At 32.3% G+C, this 20,993-nt stretch overlaps 2 protein-coding genes across 2 annotated transcripts; one reads left to right on the top strand and one right to left on the bottom strand.

Moving 5' to 3' along the window:
• The first annotated feature begins 14,435 nt into the window (after window positions 1-14,435).
• On the top strand, window positions 14,436-17,581 carry LOC107941922 (growth-regulating factor 1). The gene is made up of 4 exons (XM_016875548.2): window positions 14,436-15,037; window positions 15,447-15,665; window positions 15,910-16,285; window positions 16,396-17,581. The coding sequence occupies exons 1-4, from the start codon at window positions 14,662-14,664 to the stop codon at window positions 17,237-17,239; spliced, it is 1,815 nt and encodes a 604-aa protein (XP_016731037.1). The 5' UTR covers window positions 14,436-14,661; the 3' UTR covers window positions 17,240-17,581.
• A 988-nt stretch (window positions 17,582-18,569) lies between these two features.
• Window positions 18,570-20,510, bottom strand: LOC107941923 (U-box domain-containing protein 30). Its single transcript, XM_016875549.2, has one exon. The coding sequence runs from the start codon at window positions 19,965-19,967 to the stop codon at window positions 18,633-18,635; it is 1,335 nt and encodes a 444-aa protein (XP_016731038.1). The 5' UTR covers window positions 19,968-20,510; the 3' UTR covers window positions 18,570-18,632.
• Window positions 20,511-20,993: the final 483 nt, after the last annotated feature.

Here is a 20,993-nt window from a genome sequence, read left to right as displayed (position 1 = left end):
GCTTTTTTTTATCCCTTTTTCTTGGGTCTTGAGCTATTCCAATTCAATTGCTAATGGAACCCATGATGAACCCCCAAACTCCAATGGGATTACAATGTATCAATCCTACATACATTTTTTATTTGTGGTGTTGGGGTGAAACCAAGCTGTTTCAAACCCTTGGTGTTCATTGGCTATGTTGATGCTTCATGTTTGCGCTTCACATGGAAAGCCTTAGCAGGTTAGCTACGTTGATCGAGATGTACATGGGAAAAGACTATGACATGGGGAATTGGATATAAATAATATGTTAGTTAGGGTGTAAATTTTTTCATATGCTTCTAAACAATTACTTTTTACACTTATTAAATAATGTTATTTATCAATTTAATCTTACTTTGATTAATATCGATATCATTTAACCAAAATTATTAGTGTTTAAATTTTAATTTTTTTTTCTTTTACTTATTAATTAGTGTTTAGGGTATAAAATTTACTGTTTACTAATCAAGGTGTGACAAGAGAGTTAATTTTGATGCTTTTTAAAAAATATAAATGTCATGAACAAATTCAAAACAAATAAAGAAACACGATTTTGGATTTACTTGTTCTATTTTGATTTATTCACAAATTATATCCATTTTACGTATTAAAAAAATAATTTCTTTACCCCAATATTAAAATAAATTTCTTAATAATTTTAAATATTTGAAATAATTAAATTTAAAAATCTTAAGGTATAATTTATTTGGATTTTCATCAACAATAAATTTGAAAAAAGAAATGGTAGGGCTCATCCTTGAATGGGGAATAGGTGGGGGGTCTGAGTTAAAGGCTGTCGGCAATGGGGAGGCGAACCTCTCCGAACCCCAACAGCACAACATTTACCCACTTGTCTTTCGCCTTTCGTTTTTATTTGATTAGACATAACGCCAGCAAATTGATAAGTTACCTTTCCAATAAAATTAAATTAAAATTTGAAAATAGATAGTTATTATATTTAATTAAATATTTCTAACCATTAAAACTTTTTTAAAGCAATTAAAACTCTTAAATGAATTTTTACTAAAAATCAATACATATTTATATAATCTTATAAACATAAGCGGAGTGGAGTGACAAACTTGAGCTGCGAGTTGATTTCTATAAAACTTCAAATCTAAGTTTAGCTACACCCATTTGTGTGGACATGAAAAGAAATTAAAATGAATTGTGGAATCCAAGATGATATGATGGGGATAATATTTGCTCTGCTCTTGCAGTCTTTGCTTTCTTTCCTCTCAACTTTTCGTTTTTGTTTCTTTCTTTCTTTTACCCAACCTTTTCTCTTCCCTCTTTTATTTCAATTCAATCATTGAATTATCTTTCCAACCTAATTTCCATGGATATAATATAAATATTTATCAGCTAAATCTTTCATCTTTAAACTGTACAACTTTTTTTAGTTTCATCTTTGAATTTATTTGTTCAGATGAGTGCTCAAATTTTACAGTTTTTTTATTTTTTTTATTTTTATATTGGGATTTTTTTAATGTGACAGTATCGCTATTTAAAATATAATTTTTATATAAAAATTTAAATAAGTATAAAAAATATAACAAAATTATATTCTTTTTTTAAACCTTTAAAATTTTTCAAGTGATGATATGACATAATTTTAAAGTGTCGCATAATGGAAACCATGTTCTTAGATTAAATTTAAAAAAAAAACTGTTAATTTTCGAAACTAATGTAAACTAAAAAGATTATAAATACTAAAATAGGAGAAATTGTCAAGTTGAAGAATTAAATGTTATTTTATCTCATTTCTAATGTCCTAATATCATTATAATGTAACAACAATATAATTATGATGCAAATTTGATGGGTTCGATGAATCATTGAAAAAATGAATTGAAAACATTTAATTTTTTAAATGTGTTAAATGTTAAATTGGTTTTATTTTAAAAAATAAATTATTTCTTTTTTTTTAATGAGATATCCAAATTATTGTATTAAACTTTTTTATATATTGAACAACATGGTTACATTCGATGTTAATTTTCTTAATATATCAAATAACTTTATGTTGGCAAAATGTACCGATAGTTGCTGTGTGGCACTCAATAGTGCCAACTACACACTGCCAATGAGGCAATTTTAATACTTGTTTGTTGTTTTATTGAAGATATTTTGCTTTATGTATGAAAATCAATCCTTGGTAATTTGAAGATTGAATTGGATTCAAGTGAATCAAATCAACCCTTATAACATGGAGAATCGATGAAGGCTATGTAGTTGTTTTGGAAATCAAATCTTTGATTAATTGTACTTTGATTATTGATATTGTAATAGCTATTTCAAGTAGTTATTTTGTGTTCAATTAAATTCTATGATAGCAAGCCGAATTAAATATATGTTATATGGCTTGTCTAGGTTTTGTAAGAGAGCTTATTGAGATCACTTAAATTTGAGCATTTGAACTTGTTCATTAAGGAACTTTTTTTTTTAGAGAGTGCTAATGTTGAAATGTAAACGCTGTTGAGAGTGTTTATTGCCCAAGTTTTCAAGGGGAGGATTTGAATGCAAGAGTTCTAGTCTTTAGGTATAAAGGTGAGGTATTTATACTTAGAGAGCGACGGAGTGTGGGTCGCTTGTTATATTATTAACTAAAGGTATTGAAATTTCTCACCAAGTTAGGCTCCGTGGACATGAGAAAACCGATCTATATAAACAAATTTTGGTATTTTTTGTTAGCATAGTTTATCATAGTGCCAAACCATAGTGGCTATTGTAGTCTAGCACTTCATTGCACTTGTTGTGTTAAGCAAATAAGCAACTTAAGCTAATAACAATATTTAATATAAAATTAACATTTATATTTATATGTGAACTTTTTTTTAGATGAATTCATTAAATTATTTTTTATATAAAACAAATTAGAATGTCTTAATGAAAAGAAATTGATTAAAATATTTTATAAATTAAGTCTTAAATATTTGACATGTATTTATGTAAAAAAATATTAAAAAAAGAAACAAAAGACTAAAAACAAACAACATTATATAATTACCATCGATAATTATTTTTTAAAAAATAAGTTTACAATCAACAAGTTATTAGTTTAATGGCAAGGTTAATATTTTGAAAACTTTAAGATGTCAGGGTTTAAATTTTACTTTGGGTAAAATATGTATAGATTGTCAATCTGTATTTATTTTGATTTATGTTCGTCCTATTATATGTAAAATAAGTATAAATTTATTATAGTTTAAGTTTAAAAATATTTGGTTATCAGTATGATTGTATTCTATAATAATTAATTCAAATATATTAATTGAAAATATATATATTTTTTATTTAACAAAGAATTGTACCATAATAAAATACAAATTATAATTTAATTTAATAATAATTAAAAAAATTAAAACTCATTAGAAAAAATAAAATAATAATTAGTTAATAAAGAGTAATGTTATCATTTAATTTAAAATAAATAAGTTTGTAGAGTAAATAAATTTGTGATGGGGTTTAAGACTTTAAATATTATTCCCTAATAAATTATTTTATCCAAATTTAATTTTAAAAATATATTAATATTTTAAGTAATAAAATAAATTGTAGGTTGAATCCAAAAACAAATCAACCCAGTGCGGGACACCTTTTGAGACAATAATTAAGATTTTGTTTTCATATTTTCTCCGGGAAAAGGAAAAAAGCAAAGAGCCAAATACCCAATAAAAAAAAAATCATTGAGTCAACTGAAAAGTCATATTCACTTTGAAAATTGGTCTTTTCGTTTTGTAGGGTGGTATCAACTACAAAATATCTATAGCACAAGTTATGGTATATCCAATTATTTTTACTAAAAAAATTATTAGTTATAAAAATATTTTAATTTTTATTAAATTATAATTTGTAATTATAAAAAAATTTAATTAACTATAATTAAAATTAATCATTATAAAGCACAATCAAATTGATAATTAAAATATATCTAAACTTATACCAAGATAAATTTATATAAATTCCACGTACAATAGAATATAATCATAATAAATATAGACATTGAGTGAGACTCGAATCTAAGACTTTGAAGTTAACCCCGTCACAAGAAGACTATGAAATGTTGCCTGTCAAAAGATCACATACCTTTTAACGAGTGAGTATCATCTTTTGGAAAATTTATTTCTCGACTTTAGTAAAAATCTAAGTGCTCAAAGAGACGATAATTTCACAAAAAAACATCATCGTATTAAGTGGTTAACAAAAGTGAACCATGCAATCACATGGCCACTTAAGCTAGCAATGGTACCTCTTTTACTTTTTTTTATTTTATTTTATTTATTGTTTAATAATTTTTATACAAATACATTTAAGTATATTAACTTTAATATAAAATTTTACTTTTATAAATAAAAGATTTCATCAAAAACTGCTTAATAATGACAACTAATTAATTTTATATGAAATAATTTAAGGAATCCATCTTAATCTATCACACTAAAATTCCATTATATTGTGATTAAAAATAGTTAAATGAATAGATAAATAATAACAAAGGTATGATTGTCTTTTTAATTTATTTAACATTTGCTTACTAAATAGTTTATTTGATTTTCTTTTTTAAACTCGGGAGGAGAATTGGGTAATTTTAAAAGAGTTTAACTTGAATTAAGATAATAACATGTCCCACTAAATTTTTTAGAGTGCATGAATAATAGAATACATTAAGAAATATCAAATTAATTCTTGTTACTATTTTTATTCTAAAATTAACAAAATTAATCTATATTTTTTATAAATTTTTAAAACTTTAAACTTTAACCACTAAAATCTTAGACTCTAAAACTATAAACCATATAGTTTTTTTTAGACCCATAAATGCTAATTTAATTTTTTCCCTAAGACCATAAATCATAAAATTCTAAGTTATAACTCACCACACCATAAGTCATAAATCTAGTTAAATAAAAAATTTCATAAACCTTGTTTTACTATTATTATTTGTTGATTTATTTAATTAATCAAACACTAATTAGGGTTAAAGTGTTATTAAGTAGAATTAATCTAGTATTAGAAAGTGTATGATATTAATCATAAATTTTTTTAAAAAAATTTGAAGTGTCACATCTTTGTTGGAAGCTTAAAAAATGATTTTTTAGGATTGTCCTAATATAATTTAAGGTTAAGTATTTAGTTGGTCATCCAATTTTAGGGCGCTTTGTTTTGGTCACTCAAAAAAATTCGTGCAATTTTGTCACCAAACTTTTAGGACGTTTTCATTTTAGTCATCAAGCGTTAAATTATCGACGGTGGCTGATTGTACACGCCAAATCATGTCCACATAATCTGTATACTTTCATTTTGAAAGGAGATTAATTTTAGAAGGAAATCAATTTAATTAATTTTGGAAACATAAAATAAAATTTTAAATTTTAGGAGGAGATTAATTTAATTAATTTTAACATTATAGTAACAAATCACTTGACACTAGCAAGGGATAAAAATTTTCAATGATTTATTTAATTGATTTTGATGTCTTAAAATTTAAAATTTCAATTTTGGAAAAAAATAGAATTTTTAGCATTGGGGTAAACAAGTAAAATACCACAAAATTTTTAATGAGTTATTTTAGTTTCTGCCTTTTTTTCACTTTAATTTTTAATTTTTTTACCTATATAAAGACTTAAAATTAGATTTTTTTCAGTGACCAAAATAAAAGTATAAACATGATATGGACACGATTTGACATGTATAGTAAGCTGCCATTAATGATTTAATGTTTGGGTGACTAAAATGAAAATGTCTTAAAATTTGGGTGACGAAATTGAAAGGATTTTTTTGAGTGACCAAATTAAAGCGCATTGAATATTAAGTGACCAACTAGATAATTTATCCTCTAATTTAAATTCTTTTTAAAATTATTTTAAATATATTTTATTGCACGAATAGGCATATTTAGGCTAATTAAAGATATACATCGTTTTTTTTAATTGGCCTTTTTAGGCCTTTTTTAAAATTAGGGAAATGGGCTAGTTTTGGATAAAGTGTAAAAGCACGCGCAGCTCGGCTTTTTTAAAAAAAATTAATAGAGTTAGAGTTTTTTTTAATTTTGTTAGGGTTAGGGTTTTTTTAAGAATTAGGGTTAGGATTTTAGGGGTGAAACCTCGAACACTTATAGGTAGAATTGATAGGCCGGGGATGCGATAATGTGTCTCACAACACATACATTTCATATGCCTTGTCAGGATTAGATCATTACATTAGAAACTCATCTTATGGAAGTTAGGTTTTTGGATGGCAGTGCTTGATACGGTTAAGGGTTGAAGTCTAAGTGGAGGTTCCGGTCAGTAACTGTGATGCGATCACGGTTCAAGTGTGATGTTGATTAAGGTTATACTTTTATTTTGGGTAGCAGCGAGTTGAGGGAATCATGGTTCTACTCTTGCGGGTTAGTGGTTAATCTTTCAGAGTGTCGGAGGAGCGGTAAGTACTTGTTTTCTGTTGTAGTTGGTTTGGGGTTTTCGGTATAATCGTACGTAAATACTGAAATTGAGTATGGTTTTGTCGTGTTTTTAGGTTTTAATAGGCTCGAGTGTGATTTTACATCAATTCGATATCATGTGTGTACCTGAAAATGCAAAAAACGAGATTCAGCGAAAGCCAAAATTATAAATTGTCAACACCACAGGAGCGGTGGTCACCCATGTGGTAGGCCGTGTGCGACAACATGGCTGTGTGGTCGACGAAGGCCAGGTCGTGTGCTAGACACAGCCGTGTGATGGCCAGGTAGGTCGTGTGTGACACACGGGCTTGACCGAATTGGGCTGTGTGGGCCACACGGGCTTATGGGTCCATACGGATAATCCACATGGGCGTGTGGAATTTGGGCCAGGCCGTGTGATCCACACGGCAAGGTCAATCTGAGCGTGTAGGCCCATTTAGCTAAAATGTTTCCTAGGGTTGCACGGGTTGCCCAAGTCAACTATAAACCTACTATAGGATCGGTAAGCGCTACGTAAACCCTAAATTGTGTGATCTAAACATACAATGTATGTATTGAGCATGTTAAATTTATGCATGTTTACTGATCTGTATGTATGACTAATAACTGAATATTAACATGTAAGCATGCATTTTTGTATATATGGATTGAGAATGTTTAGTTGCATCTGCATTGGGGTGAAATGATTGATTATTGGAGAAAGTGTACTAAAAGGTTTCCATGCCTATTATCTGGCAGCTCAGCTGCAATATTACTGATATGTGTTGCATTTGGTACAACTTGGTGTGTAGGGGTGGGTGGGTGTTTTAAACTCCACATGGTATGTAGGGATGGTCAAAGATGATGTGTAGAGGCTGATGGGTAGGATATTGATTTCTGTTACAGTATGTAAACTGTATATGAATGGGCTAAGACCTAAACTGTATCTGAATCTGTAATGGGCTTAGGCCCAGACTACATTTGACTGATATCTGTTGTTTGACTGTATGTATGTCTTCTGTGAGGATTACACATTGAGTTTACGTAAATTCACCCATTCCTATTTTATCTGCACAGGTTAGATGGATCGGTATGGCGGAGGGCTCAACGGTGACCACATGATTATTGAACTGTTTTAATTTCAGTTACGTTATTTATTTCCTATTTATTTTCTAGGGTATTTTTGATGTAATTTGGTATTGTTGGATTATTTGCCTTTGTTTTGGATTTTAACTATTTTCATGAACTTTAGAACTGCAATGAAAACTCGGTTTTATTAAATACAACGTTTTTTTCTAAACGCGAACGGTTTTCTTTAAATATCATGGTTTTAAAAGCTTCCGTTACAGAATATGTTTTTAAACGAATCAAATTAACGAGAAAATATTTTTGAAATTGACGAAAGATAAATAAAAACTAATAAACGGAAACGATTTTAACTTGATAAATTCGATTTCAAATTCCATTCCATGTGATATCGCCTGATTCGGCCATAACGTCTAGGCCGGGTTTGGGGTGTTATAGATGGTATCTTTAATCTTTCATTCTTATCCAAAGGCTGAAAATGAGGTGGACACAAGAGAGCTCTCAGGCGGGGAGCGGATGTTTCGGCACAGTAGATGTCAAACTCAGGTCGGCGCGATAGTAGTTGTAGTTATTAATGGGTTGTTTAATAGCAACAACCGTTGTCACCCCGAAAGGAGCATCACATTTACTGCATCGCAACCGCCACTGTCTACTTAAGAGTCCACTTGTGTCCATGACGGTGTCAGTATTTGGATAAAAAGAAAGATTAAAGATACAGACTGCATGGAAATTGAGAAAAAAATTATGCCGATTATAGCAGGAAGCCCCACTGTTTTTCCTTATGATTATGCTCTCAAACTTCTATATGATATTTATAAGGCAACATTTTCGAGTACCCAAAAAGTTTGAGCTTGTGCCTGCTTAACAACCATCAATAGGTTGCCTTGGTATACTTCGATTCATGACCGTATGACGATCGTCAATTGAAACATCTACATAGACTTTCACTTATGATTGTACAAAGTAAAATAACCCTGAAACTCGACTTCCACAAGATAGGTTTCGAAGGTAATAGTCCAATCTCGGTAGGATATATGAAATGTGTGTACCTCGGAGTGATATTGCATCATCGACGACTTAAAAATACCTTAAACTGGGAATTTTATTAAAGACAAAAATTTTTAACATTAAAGCGGGGAAGAAAACAAAAAAGAGAGAAATATTGTAAAGTGGAGGGATCGAGGTCAGGAGAGGTGATGTTCTAAGAATGATAGAGTATGAAGGGGAAGCCCTATTTTATAGGCATGGGCAAAAGGTGAGATTGCAAAGAAAAAATCCCAGTGGTCGAAAATGTTGTCTCGCAAGACTAATGTTTTCATTGAATATTTTCAAAACATGCATTTACAATGCTTCCTTTTTTGTGTAAAAAAATGTTCTTTCTTTTTAACTTGTATTTCAACTGTATTTGTCATCATTAACTATCATTTACATAATGTAAAAATTACTACTTTAAGTACCAATTACAATTTCTCGGGGAATTGTTACTAGTTCAATAAATGCTCCTATCCGAAGTTATATATTTCATATCAAATATTATATATGAAAATTTATGTATAATTTATATTAGAATTTAACAAAGGCAAATATGAGTTGCAATAGAAATATACAAAAAATAAATTATATATAGTTTTTTTTATTGATGTCATTTATATTTAGATCGCAATAAGTAAATAAAAAGTACATCATCGGTGTCGTTGGGCTGGATGTGTGTCGTAAGGTGGGGGCTGATGGGTACGCATAGGATTTCTGCGCACAACTAGTAGTGTCGGCTCCTCCATTTAATCATGACAACCATCCTAATCTTCTTCGTCTTTACCTCCATCGTCATCTTTATATTCATTTCCACTGTCGTCTTTATCTTCATCTCCATCTTTAGCTTTGTCTTCGTTTCCATCGCCTTCATTTGTGCTTGAATGCGGTGTCGTCCTAGCGTCCCATCGTGTGTCTTCCATTTTAAGAGAATTGGTTGTGCCGATGACCCACGTTGATAAAATAATGACGCTGTGGGTGTTTTTGACACTATTGGTGAATAACCGTACGATGTTGTAAAATTTAGATACGTTGATATTAACCTAGGCATTGATACTAGCATCAATGATGGCATTGGTGTCAACATCAGTGTCGTCATTGATGACGGTACATGCGTCAGTATTTGACTTGGCATTTGCTTCGGCATCAATTTTGGCATGGAGGCGTAGAATGCTGGGGACGGATGTGTCCCAAAATATGTACTTATAGGAAAGGTAGAAATAGGGTGCTACAGTGGTACATAGTGTGTTGCTTGTGAAAAATACAAGGTTAATGGAATGAACAATAATAAGTGGAGTGAACTGACTAAGATGTGGTGTAGTTATCAATGCGCTTGTTGGGTTAAAACCGATAACGAATCTATTGTGACACTTCTTTTGGACCTAGCTGTTGGGGCGCTCAGCGTGGCTTCTTTTGATGAAGTTTCCTACTCCTCTCCTACACCGGTAGCAAATATGATTTACCAGTGACTCTAAACCAGGTAATGTACTCCAAGCTGGCCGCGGTGTTTGATAAGAAAAAATAGTTTGCAGAGGGGTAAGAATTCCATCCTACGATCCCAAACGTCAATGAACTTCTTATGGTAATCTTGACAATTTTCGTCGGTTTTCCCTCGTAGATCCAATTTGTGCAGTGCTTCCATGTCTCGCTGTAGTGGTGAAATTTGTTACCTTTATTCGAACTGTCGCATCATTTGATCTGATTCATACATCTCCACCGCTACGTACACTATCAACGACATAATCGCGTCCCATATATTTCGAATGACCAAAAAAATTGGCAGGACACATTTTATGATATCCGACTCAGCGTATGACATCCATTCAAACTGTAGTGCACTATTGTAAATTTTGTTATGTACAGAATTTTATTTTACAAACCATTATTTAATTATTATATGTTTGAAAAAAATAAGTAATTAACCTTGACTTCCAAGCTTTGATCTAACAATATTTGGATATCTTTGAGCTGTTCCGGTAGTCCCATATAACTCAGCTTATGATTCCACCTATTCAAGCGATATGTTAATTCAAATATATAATAAATAAAAAAAATATTTACTATAAAAACTACATATTTATTATCAAATAATTTTTACCTTGTCACCAATGGAAACGTATATGGGGTCGTTCACTTGAGGACATGGAAGCTGCCACCAGGCCTATGACTACAACAGGAGCAAATAATCACTGATTAACATCTTATCCAATTTTGTTGCTCGACACAACTTCTAGTACAATGTGGCCAACACAGTTGATCCCCGACTCAGTCGTCCGTTTTCTTTGAAGTCGATTAGGTGTAGTAATCACCTTATGTGTACCAAATTTCGAGATTTATCAAGCATTAGAATGCCCCCGATTAACCTTAGGATGAATGCTCAGGCATATAGTTCTTTGATGCTGTCAGGCACATCATTAGAAAGATATTTGAAATTGATTTCCAACCACTTCATATCTATCCGACCATCGTAAAACTTATTCGACACCTTACCCAAAAATGTCTCGCAAATGTCCTCTTTACCAAGAACGATCGCTGACCTCGTAACGATTGACCCATCCACTAGAAAACTGAGTTGTAAAGCTAAGTCATTGAGTGTAATTGTAAACTCACTGTATGGAAGATAAAAAGTATGTGTCTTGGGCCTCTATCTTTCTATCAACGCGCTAATGAGTGTAGGGTCGAGTTTGCAGCCCCTGAGCATATGAGACGCATGTAAGAATCTTGTATCTTGCAAGTAACCACAAATTTAGATATTTGAGCTCATTGACAAGTTATATTTGAACCCCTTCAAAACACGATCATCCACCTACTTATATCGACAAAATAAATTCATTTAAAATATTTAAAAAATAAAAAACTTTAAATTTAAATTAGTTGAAAATAAACAAATTTAAAATTTCGTTTTACCATAATCGCTTCAGCAGCGGAAATGTGCTTGTCGTTGAAACAAATCAGAGAAGTTGTCATTCATGAAAATTTAATCGAAACAAATAATATACAAAAAAATTAAATAAAACTATAATATTTTTAAACAAAGGTATTAGAAAATTTAGAGCAAAACTTGAGAGAATTGAGAGAGTTGAGAATTTAGAAAGAATTGAGAGTTGGATTTGAGTGAAAAGAATGGAAAATGGCCTAGTATTTATAAGAAAAAAATTACTATTGGAGCCCTTAAAAAATTTTACGGTTGCCAACGTTCAAAAAGCCATTGGGGAAATGACCGTTGGTGCTCTCTCTCCAAAAACGACCTATTTCCCTAATTAAAAAAAAAACCTAAAAGGCCAATTAAAAAAGATGACATTATTCTAAATTAGCCTATATTGTACCTTTTTTTTTAGGAACTTGATATGTATTGATGGAAGTATCAAGATCCAAATTTTTTTACTAAATTACATTGGTTATTATCCTTCGAATTTGGTTTTTATCAATGTTTTCTAAATCAGATCGATAGTTGAACTAGTTAAAATACTGATTCGTCAGTTTCACCGATCCAATTTACAAATTATTAGGTCCTATTTAACAGTTGGCTGATAGCTGATTGTTGATTGTATGGCTGGTTTGACCAACTGATTCTATTTGTTTATTTAGAAGTGTTTGGAAAAACTTAGTTGCTAGTTGAAAGTTGATATGCGTAAAATGACAAATAATGACATGACATATTTTATTGTTAAGTATTTATTTGTTTATAATACTTTAGTTTTTATTAGGTGAAAGTATTGAAATAAAATGCTATTACCAAGGAATTAAAACATCCATTATGAAAATTAATTAATGCATATTTTTTAAAATTTAAATAAAAAATTTTCTTAAGTTCCTTATTTGCAAATATTAACCATGTGGAAATTGATGAATATTAATAGTATATCAATATAATTGTAAACTATATTATTAGTGATAATTATATCATGTTCTTAGTATGTGAATTAGTGATAATTATATCTTACTCTAAATAAATTTATCAAGTAGCATATTTCAATTAATATAAAGTTGCATAAAGAAATCATTTTACACAAGTAAATTTAAAATAAATTAAGAATGCATAAATATTCAATGATGAAAGGGCTCGATTGAAAATTTCTTGCGACAATGTTGATTTTTGTAAATTCATAGTGAATGTTTTTTTTTTATTTACTTTGAATTTTCGGGGTAAAAGTGAAAATAGGAGAATAGAGACTACTGATATCTTGGCACCCTTATTAAGTTTGAGAACATGTGACAAATGGAGTAACTTTTGAGCAAGTATGGTCAGATATGTCATTCGACATATCTCATCCCAATAAACTATTGAAAAAAGTTGTCCATCCCAATATTTTTTGTTTTGGAGGTTTTGAGCTCAACAAGCTCTTGCAAACCTCCATTCACTAAACACTATAATTAGAGGGTTTGACTACCTAGTATTCTATTTGTGCTAAAATCAGCTAAAAAAGGCTTAAAACTCTATTTACCAAACACCCCCTAAAAATTTAAAAGATCAGGTTCAATGAGTTTTTATTTGGTTCGCATTGGTTCCTTATCTAATCGGTTCAAAATCACATTTTGGATCAATTCCCTGATCGGTTCTCGGTCCGCCGGTCCAAACAACACTAGTTTTGATTAATATTGAATGACAATAATTTGTACCCAAAAAAGGACAAGAATGTTATGGGTAATAAATCATAAATCCTTATACTATTCTTAAATTCAAAATTTAGTCTTTATATATATTTTTTAGTAATTTAATTTCTTTACTTTCATATTTCAAAATTTAAGTCAAATTGTTAACATTATTAAACTTTTTTTTGTCAAATTTGTTAGCCTGTCTTTTTAAAATAAAAAATAAAAAAATATTCATTTAGTAACAACGTAATTAAAAAAAAATTATAATAAACTTGAATTTTTCATAGTAATTTTAACAATATTAACTATTTGACCTAAATTTTAAAATATGAAAAAAGGTATAAAAACGAAATTTATTATTATATTTCACCCAACATGTTTGGAAAAAAAATAAATTTACCGGATACAATGAACTTCATAGTTGTCGAAAAAAATCACAAGGCGCATGTCTTAATGACTGTAATTTATTGCAATTACCAAACAGAAGAGGTTATCTATTATAGGCTAAGATCACCCCTTAATTCTTGGTTTCGAAATGACAGTTTTTGTTACTTGCTACTAATATTTTTCTATCTCCACCAATTTAATTTAGACGGTTTAGATTATTTTGGACTTTTTTAATTCACTTCAAATTATTTGGGTTTAGGTTGTTATTATTATGTTGTCAGTGGTAATAATCTTTGGTGCAATGCAAGCACAGAAGCTGGTATTAACCAACAAGACAGCCGATAAGCAATGGGGAACAGTATAAGTTTATGGGAACAAGGAATATATGTAGTAATATATAGTTTATGGCAAGGAATTATGTTTTTTTTTTAAATAAGGAAATGTTGTTTAAATATTATACATTGATTTTAGGTGTGATACAAATTCATTTGCTATCTGAATTTAAACATGCTTTAAATTTCCATGAAAGAGATTGTAGTGAATGTACAGTATGAACAGAAGGAGGGAGAGAATTTAGTTATGGCGACTATCACGTGCTAGTTTATCTCTATATTATGACTTCATGCACCCCACCATTTTTTTCACAGTTCAAAGACTCAGAATTAAAGAAAAGATGAAGTTAGAAATGGGAAAGTCTCCAAACTTTTGCAAATGGCAGATTTTTTAATCAAACATGAACCAAAATCAAATTTATTTTTAACTTTTCAAGTAGATTTTGATGTAAGAAATTAAGAAGCTAATAATAACTCATCTATATAGGCATATTAGGGACTGATATTTTGTTAGTTAAATATATAATATATACACATGTGGTAGTATTTACTGCTAGCTTTGTCCAGTCAGTCTACTCATTGCCTCTCTTTCTCTCTCTATCTCTTTATCTCCAATTATTTAATATTTTCTTTTTTTTCTCTTAAAATATATAAAATCTTTGAAAGAGAACTTGTTTTAATATGAACTACTTTCAAGCTGCTGTGCTTTGTATGAATGAAAATAACCCAATGCTTCATTTTCTTGAGTGTAGAGTTTTGGTAGTTTGATTTTTCTTTGTTGGCCATATGGATTTTGGGGTAGTGGGTTTTGAGGGGTTTATAGGTTCAGAGACTGCAACTGGTTTTTCCTCTCTTGGTTCAGATCATCAAGAGACAAGCCAAAAGTGGTACGGATCTGGGGGTTTGTTCAAGCAAGAGAGATCTTGCAACAATGAAGATGAGTTGAGGAGTTCAAAACTGGCCAAAATTCATGATGATTTTTCAGGCTCTTCTAAGCCATTGATGTTCCACCACAGAAATACTTCATTGAGATCCAATGCCTCTATCTTCTTTGATGAACAAGAAGAGCAACAAATGCTGAGCTTCTCAGCCCCAAAACCAGATGCTCTTTCAGTGGATAGAAGCTCCAAAAATGTCACATTTCCTCACATTTACCTCACAGGTACTTACATATTGAAGGCATTTGAAGCAATGCAGAGGTTCCAACATTATTTGTGAATTTGTATGAAAGATTAGACATGTTTTTTTTTTTTTTTGGTTATTGGTTCCCTGGTTTAGGGTCTTTTCTTGGAGAATCTAATGGTCTTTCCTTTAAAGTCATATCAATAAAAGTGAAGTTTTCTATTTTTCTTCCCCTTAAAAGATTATCCTTTTTTTTTTGTCTTGTTTACCATTTTCCCCAACATCCTTTTTATGTTATGTTTTCTTGTTGTATCCTCCCTAAGTTTAGTAGACAAGTTATGGTTTCTGGGTTATCCTGCCACAACTTTTGTGTGCCCCCTTTTCCCCCTTTTTTACATTTAGAGTAAAAATGAGAAACACCTAAGTTTTTCTTGGTATTATATTTTCAGGGTACAACAACGGAGGATTTAATGGTGCAAACATGCATGGAGTGTGTAAAGGTCCATTCACTCCATGTCAATGGATGGAGCTTGAACACCAGGCTTTGATCTTAAAGTACATACTTGCAAATGTGCCTGTACCTTCTAATCTTCTCCTCCCTATAAGAAAATCCCTTGATTCTACCGATTTCTCGAGCTTTTCTGGTGGACACTTCAGATCCAATACATGTATGTTCCTCACTTGTTTGGGTACCAAGAAAAGAACTGTTGAGCTAAGTGAAAACAATGCAATGATAAAGCTGAAAAGTTAAAAACTTGTATCAAATATGGATTAGCTGACTGAAAAAGACATTGGCATGCATGATTAGGCCAACATCTACCAGTTTAAGTTTTCGTTTTTCAAGTTACAATTTGGAATTTGTTGTCTGTTTTATGTTATGGGTGTTTCATGTTATTGTTTATGATGTTCCAGCGATGGGATGGGAAGCTTTTCAATTTGGGTTCTCAAACAACACTGATCCAGAGCCAGGAAGGTGTCGCAGAACCGATGGAAAGAAATGGCGGTGCTCGAGAGATGCTGTTGCTGGCCAGAAGTACTGCGAGCGGCACATGAACAGAGGTCGCCATCGTTCAAGAAAGCCTGTGGAAGGCCAACCCGGCCATTCCGTCACAGCCACTGCCGCCATTACTTCCAAGCTGATGCCTAATGTCTCATCCTCTTCAGCATCAGCGGTAGGGCCAGTTGGTGGTAGCGGTGAGCCCAACATCCTCACCAGTGCTCGGCAGAAGTATGAGAATTTGCAGCCTGGTGGCACATCTAATCTTTCTGCTGCAGCTTCACTGAACAGGTGATAGAACTATCCTCTACATATATTCGTGTCGGAGATATACTATATCCGAGATAGAAGTTAGTTATTACATAATATTACTTTCATATTAATGAATTCTGTTCTTGCAGGTCGATTCTGAATAAAGACACTGTAGGTGAAAAAATGCCTTATACTGCAGCAGGACTCTCCATGATATCCCCCAATGGTGACTTAAAATCTAAAGAAAACCCTTTCTTGATTCCAAAGCAACCAATCTCATACGAAGAGAACTTGAGAAATGGGTTTGGAGTTGTTTCCTCTGGCGAGCTCAATCCTTCCCATAAAAGCTCTTCCATGATTAACAGCAGAAATTTTGGTTCATCTCAAGATCTTACTAGCCAAGAAACTGATTCCCAGCAATCCTTTCGTCGGTTCATTGATGATCGGCCTAAAAGTCAGTCTCATTGCTCTGCCATTTCCTGGCCCGAACTTGATGTTCAATCATACAGGACTCAACTTTCCGTATCAATCCCCATGGCTGCCTCAGATTTTACGTCCACAACTTCCTCTCCCAACAACGAAAATTTAACTTCGTCACCTCTCCGATTATCTCGTGAGTTTGACCCAATAAACATTGGATTGGGAGTGGGTAATGTAGTTAATGAATCAAACCAGAAGCAAGCAAACTGGATTCCAGTCTCTTGGGGGACTTCTATTGGTGGCCCTCTTGGTGAGGCTCTGCACAGTAACGGCAACACCATGGTGGACTTAAAGAACTCATCACTATTGAACCTAATGACTGAGGGCTCGGAAAATAGTCCTCTGGTCGGATCATCTCCAACTGGGGTCTTACAAAAGACAACCTTTGCTTCCCTTTCGAATAGCAGTGCTGGAAGCAGTCCAGAGAATAACAAGACTCCTGAAGGCGTTAGCCATTGCAATGATCTCCTTGGTTCAAACCTTGTTGAATCTTCCTCTTTGCCTGCTACATAGACATTGCAACTATTGGTAAGCCCCTAGGCTGTTGCAGAAGAAGGAACAGAAGCACGAGTTTCATCTGCCGACAAACATGTAACCAATTAGTTATGAAAGTTTATATTATTATGTTAATCTCTTAATTTTCGTACTTTTGTACTTGTCAGCCATGGTTTGTTCCTAAATATTATAGATTAAACTAGGTTATATCGGAAAAAGAAAGTGGTTGCAGATGCTGGATATTGCATCTTACACTTGCTTAATGTTATTTCCTGAGAGGTAGAAAATGATTGTGGATGTTGAATTTTGAATTTTGAACATGTTGCATGAACCAAATTATGTTAAGTTCATGATTTACAAGCTTATAATTTCAATATACAGTGAACTGTAAATTCTTTAGATAAACTGAAGGTAACAATATTGAACCTAGCTCAATCAAGCAGAAACTTATAACTATCCAACATTAACATAAAAACAATTTTAAATTGACGAGTGCGATTTGAACTCTAAACCCAAGGTGCTCATGTTTCCCCTTTCATAGTAAGAAATGGAGTAAAAACCTTCTTTCAGTTGCACTCATGCAGATGGAGAAGATAATGATGATGATGCAAGAATTATCCTATTGTTTATTCTATAATTGCTTCTGAGGTGACTTATTCCCATGGTTTTGTCCTTTGAGAAAAAAGATAGGTATCGTCTGCTTCGTGTGACCTTAAGCAATCTAAATATTGGGTTTTGATTTCAATCAACAATGACTAATGATAATTCAAGTATGTGACATTAAGCTTGCTCAAATGGTCGAACCGGCCATATGTGGTACTTGCTCAAATGGTCAATCAAGTAAATGGATAATGAAGCTCGAGTAGTCAAGTGAGATATTAAGCCTACTCAAATGATCAAACATTCCTTTTCTATGGCAAAGGGGTGAGTGTGCATCGCTTGTGAATCACGATTAATCATGAAAACAAAAGTGTCAGACATTTGCTATGTCCAAAATATGTATCAGACATGAGTGTCGGATATGGGTTTTTCAAGAAAAATAAAGAGTCAGAGTAACATAGCAACTCCCCCACTAAGCTCATTATAAGTGTTTGAAGTTAGAGTTCTCTCTTGTGGATTGAGCAACAAAGCAACCAATGGCGCAGACAGATTGAATCACAACCTTGCTGGGAATTATTGGAAATTATAGACAGAAAGTTGAGCTTATAAACAGCAGATTGATAACTACACAACTTTCAGTTTAGCTCAAATTCACATTATGCTACTACTTGAAATGAAAAAAAAAGTTTAGTATGGACAAGAGAGTAAAGGGTACCTCAGAAACCCTGAATGACCCAAATCCAAGTTCTCCAAAGCTGGTTGCTCATCAACCCCATTTGTTATATTGGACAAGGGAACCAAACCAGAAAGTTCATTCAATAGTTCGTGTAAGCTTACACTTGGAAATAAAGATGTTATCAGTGAAATTTAGGCTACACAGTTTCAATAACTCGGCCGACCGTTGCTTCAACACGGGATCATAACCACTCTGTATAACTAGAAGGAGCTTTGCAGCTAGACCAGCATCAACAGCAAGTGAAGCGCATTCCTCTGGTGCAAACTTGCATATGGACCAGAGTATTGACAATGCAAGCTGAGTACAGTTTTCAGAAGCTTTCATCAATAATTTCACCACATTTGGTATGGTATTTGGACAATCTTTTAGAGCCAATCTTCCTTCTGTAATACTTGACAAAAGTTCCAATATACAAAGGACTAATTCCAAACATTCATTGTTCAAACCAGGCATCAATTCAACCAATTGAGGGACTGCCCCAACATTGACAAAAGAGTTCCTAACTGATTCATTAGAACAAACTGTTTTGAGTAAAATGAGTCCAGATAAAACCCCACTTTGGTGCTTTTTATCTTTCACTAACCTCAACAAACCAACTAAAAGACTCAAACTTGCAACATTTTGGGATGCAAAATCATTCCCTTCCATCAACATTCCAATCAACCTAGTACAGTTAATCTTGGTCTCAATCGACCCTTCATTTAAAATATCAACTATCAAAGATATTTTAGCAGGTTGCAACAAATCAGACTTGGAATCTAAATCAAGATTGAAGTTCACAAGAATACCAATCACCTCTGAGCCAACAGCATGGGTTGTAAAAGGACCAAGCAAAGATGAAATGAAAGCAATGCCTCCATTTTCCGCTACAGTCTTCAAAGCTGTCCCATGAGCTTGAACCACTTGCCTAAGCTGTTTAAGTGCTTGAACTCTAGCTTGACCCTTAACTTTCTTCAAATTCTCCAAAACCTCTTTGACCCTTCCTTGCACATCCTCTGACCTCTTCTTCATAGCCAAATACTTCCGTGAAAACCAACTATAAATTAGCTGCTGAAGGGTTTTATTTGGAGTCACCGAATCATCCCAAAGCTCTTGCATTGTGGTGGGACATGTGTAATGGCCTAATGAGAACCATTTAACAATGTTGGATCTCTCGTAGGTTTGACCAGTGCAAAGGGTCACAGGGTCTCGCATTGGCTCCAAAGAAATTGGACATATGAAAACCGTAGGCATATCAATGGACTCAAGCTCTTCGACCATTAACTTCAGATCCAATTTCTTTAAACCAAAACCAGTGGATATCACCCCACAATTTCCTCCCAAAATCCCATCTTTTACAGCCGTTTCTAGATCTAGAACTTGGCTATCAAGCCTCATGTCAGCTTCTTTTCGACTGGAAGGTTGATACATTAGCTTTCTTTAAACACCCTTTTGGAGATGCTAAAGAATCTAACAAGGACCCTTTTTCTTTTTGTTTCCAAGAGAGAGAGAGAGAGAGAGAGAGAGAGAGAGAGAGAGAGCTAATTTACAAGAGAACTAGCCTTGAAGAAGACAAAAACCACACCCAGTAATACAAGAAGCCACAATGCCAATCAAAGGGGACATATTTTCTTCCCCATTCTTTTACTTTTCATTGTCGTTTGCTTTATTTGATCCCTTTGTCTGGTCAAAAACGAAACCTCCTCCTTCACCACTAAAACCATCACCATCATTAAAGAAATAATAGTACAAAAAATGCAATCTTCTAATACTATAGCTCTTTATCACTACTGAAATCAAGAATCTTAAACAAAAAAGGGAGCTGAAATCATCACAATCCCAGACCCATATCAGCTAAAAAGGAGAAAATGGTAAAGAACAATCAAAAGCAAAACAAGGACATGGAATTTGTTTATAAAAAGAAAAGAAGAGATTATTGGAGAATTTAACAATCTAACTTGTACAATGGCACAGTTCCTCTCCTCTAATACTGCGCAAAAAATAAAAAAATAAATAAATAAATTTGGGATAATTGTGCTATTAGTGACTCGCGGATTTCGTATTTTTCAATTTTATATCTTATATCTTATATTTTTGAATTTTGAATTTGTTTTAGCAGAGGAAATAATGCGTCTGGAAAGCATTGCAACAATGAATTATGAGTCAATTAGGTGATTATCTTAGCAATTAATCTATTTTTATAGTTGTATTTTTTACTGTTTATCTTGATTTCACATTTATGTCTATTTTTATATTTAAAATTAAATTCCATCAAGGTGTAATGATTTGGCACTTTGAGTTTGTGTTATATTATCACTTGAAATTTTAGAAATAAATAAATATTTTAGATAATTATTTAGTACACTAGTGGTAGAATTTTTAACTCTACATGGATGAGATTTTTAATTACTATTTAAGAACATATAATAAAATCTCAATCCCAAAGTTAAAAAATTC

Source organism: Gossypium hirsutum, chromosome A05 (genome assembly GCF_007990345.1).
Source record: "Gossypium hirsutum isolate 1008001.06 chromosome A05, Gossypium_hirsutum_v2.1, whole genome shotgun sequence".
Taxonomy (NCBI): Eukaryota; Viridiplantae; Streptophyta; class Magnoliopsida; order Malvales; family Malvaceae; genus Gossypium; species Gossypium hirsutum.
Note: the sequence above shows the minus strand (reverse complement) of the source record. Positions and strands in the feature narration are given on the sequence as shown.

Coding starts and splice junctions, on each gene's coding strand:
- LOC107941922 (XM_016875548.2), top strand. CDS start 14,662: ATGGATTTTGGGGTAGTGGGTTTTGAGGGGTTTATAGGTTCAGAGACT. Junction 15,038..15,446: donor TCCTCACATTTACCTCACAG/GTACTTACATAT, acceptor TTATATTTTCAG/GGTACAACAACGGAGGATTT. Junction 16,286..16,395: donor GCTGCAGCTTCACTGAACAG/GTGATAGAACTA, acceptor CTGTTCTTGCAG/GTCGATTCTGAATAAAGACA.
- LOC107941923 (XM_016875549.2), bottom strand. CDS start 19,967: ATGTATCAACCTTCCAGTCGAAAAGAAGCTGACATGAGGCTTGATAGC.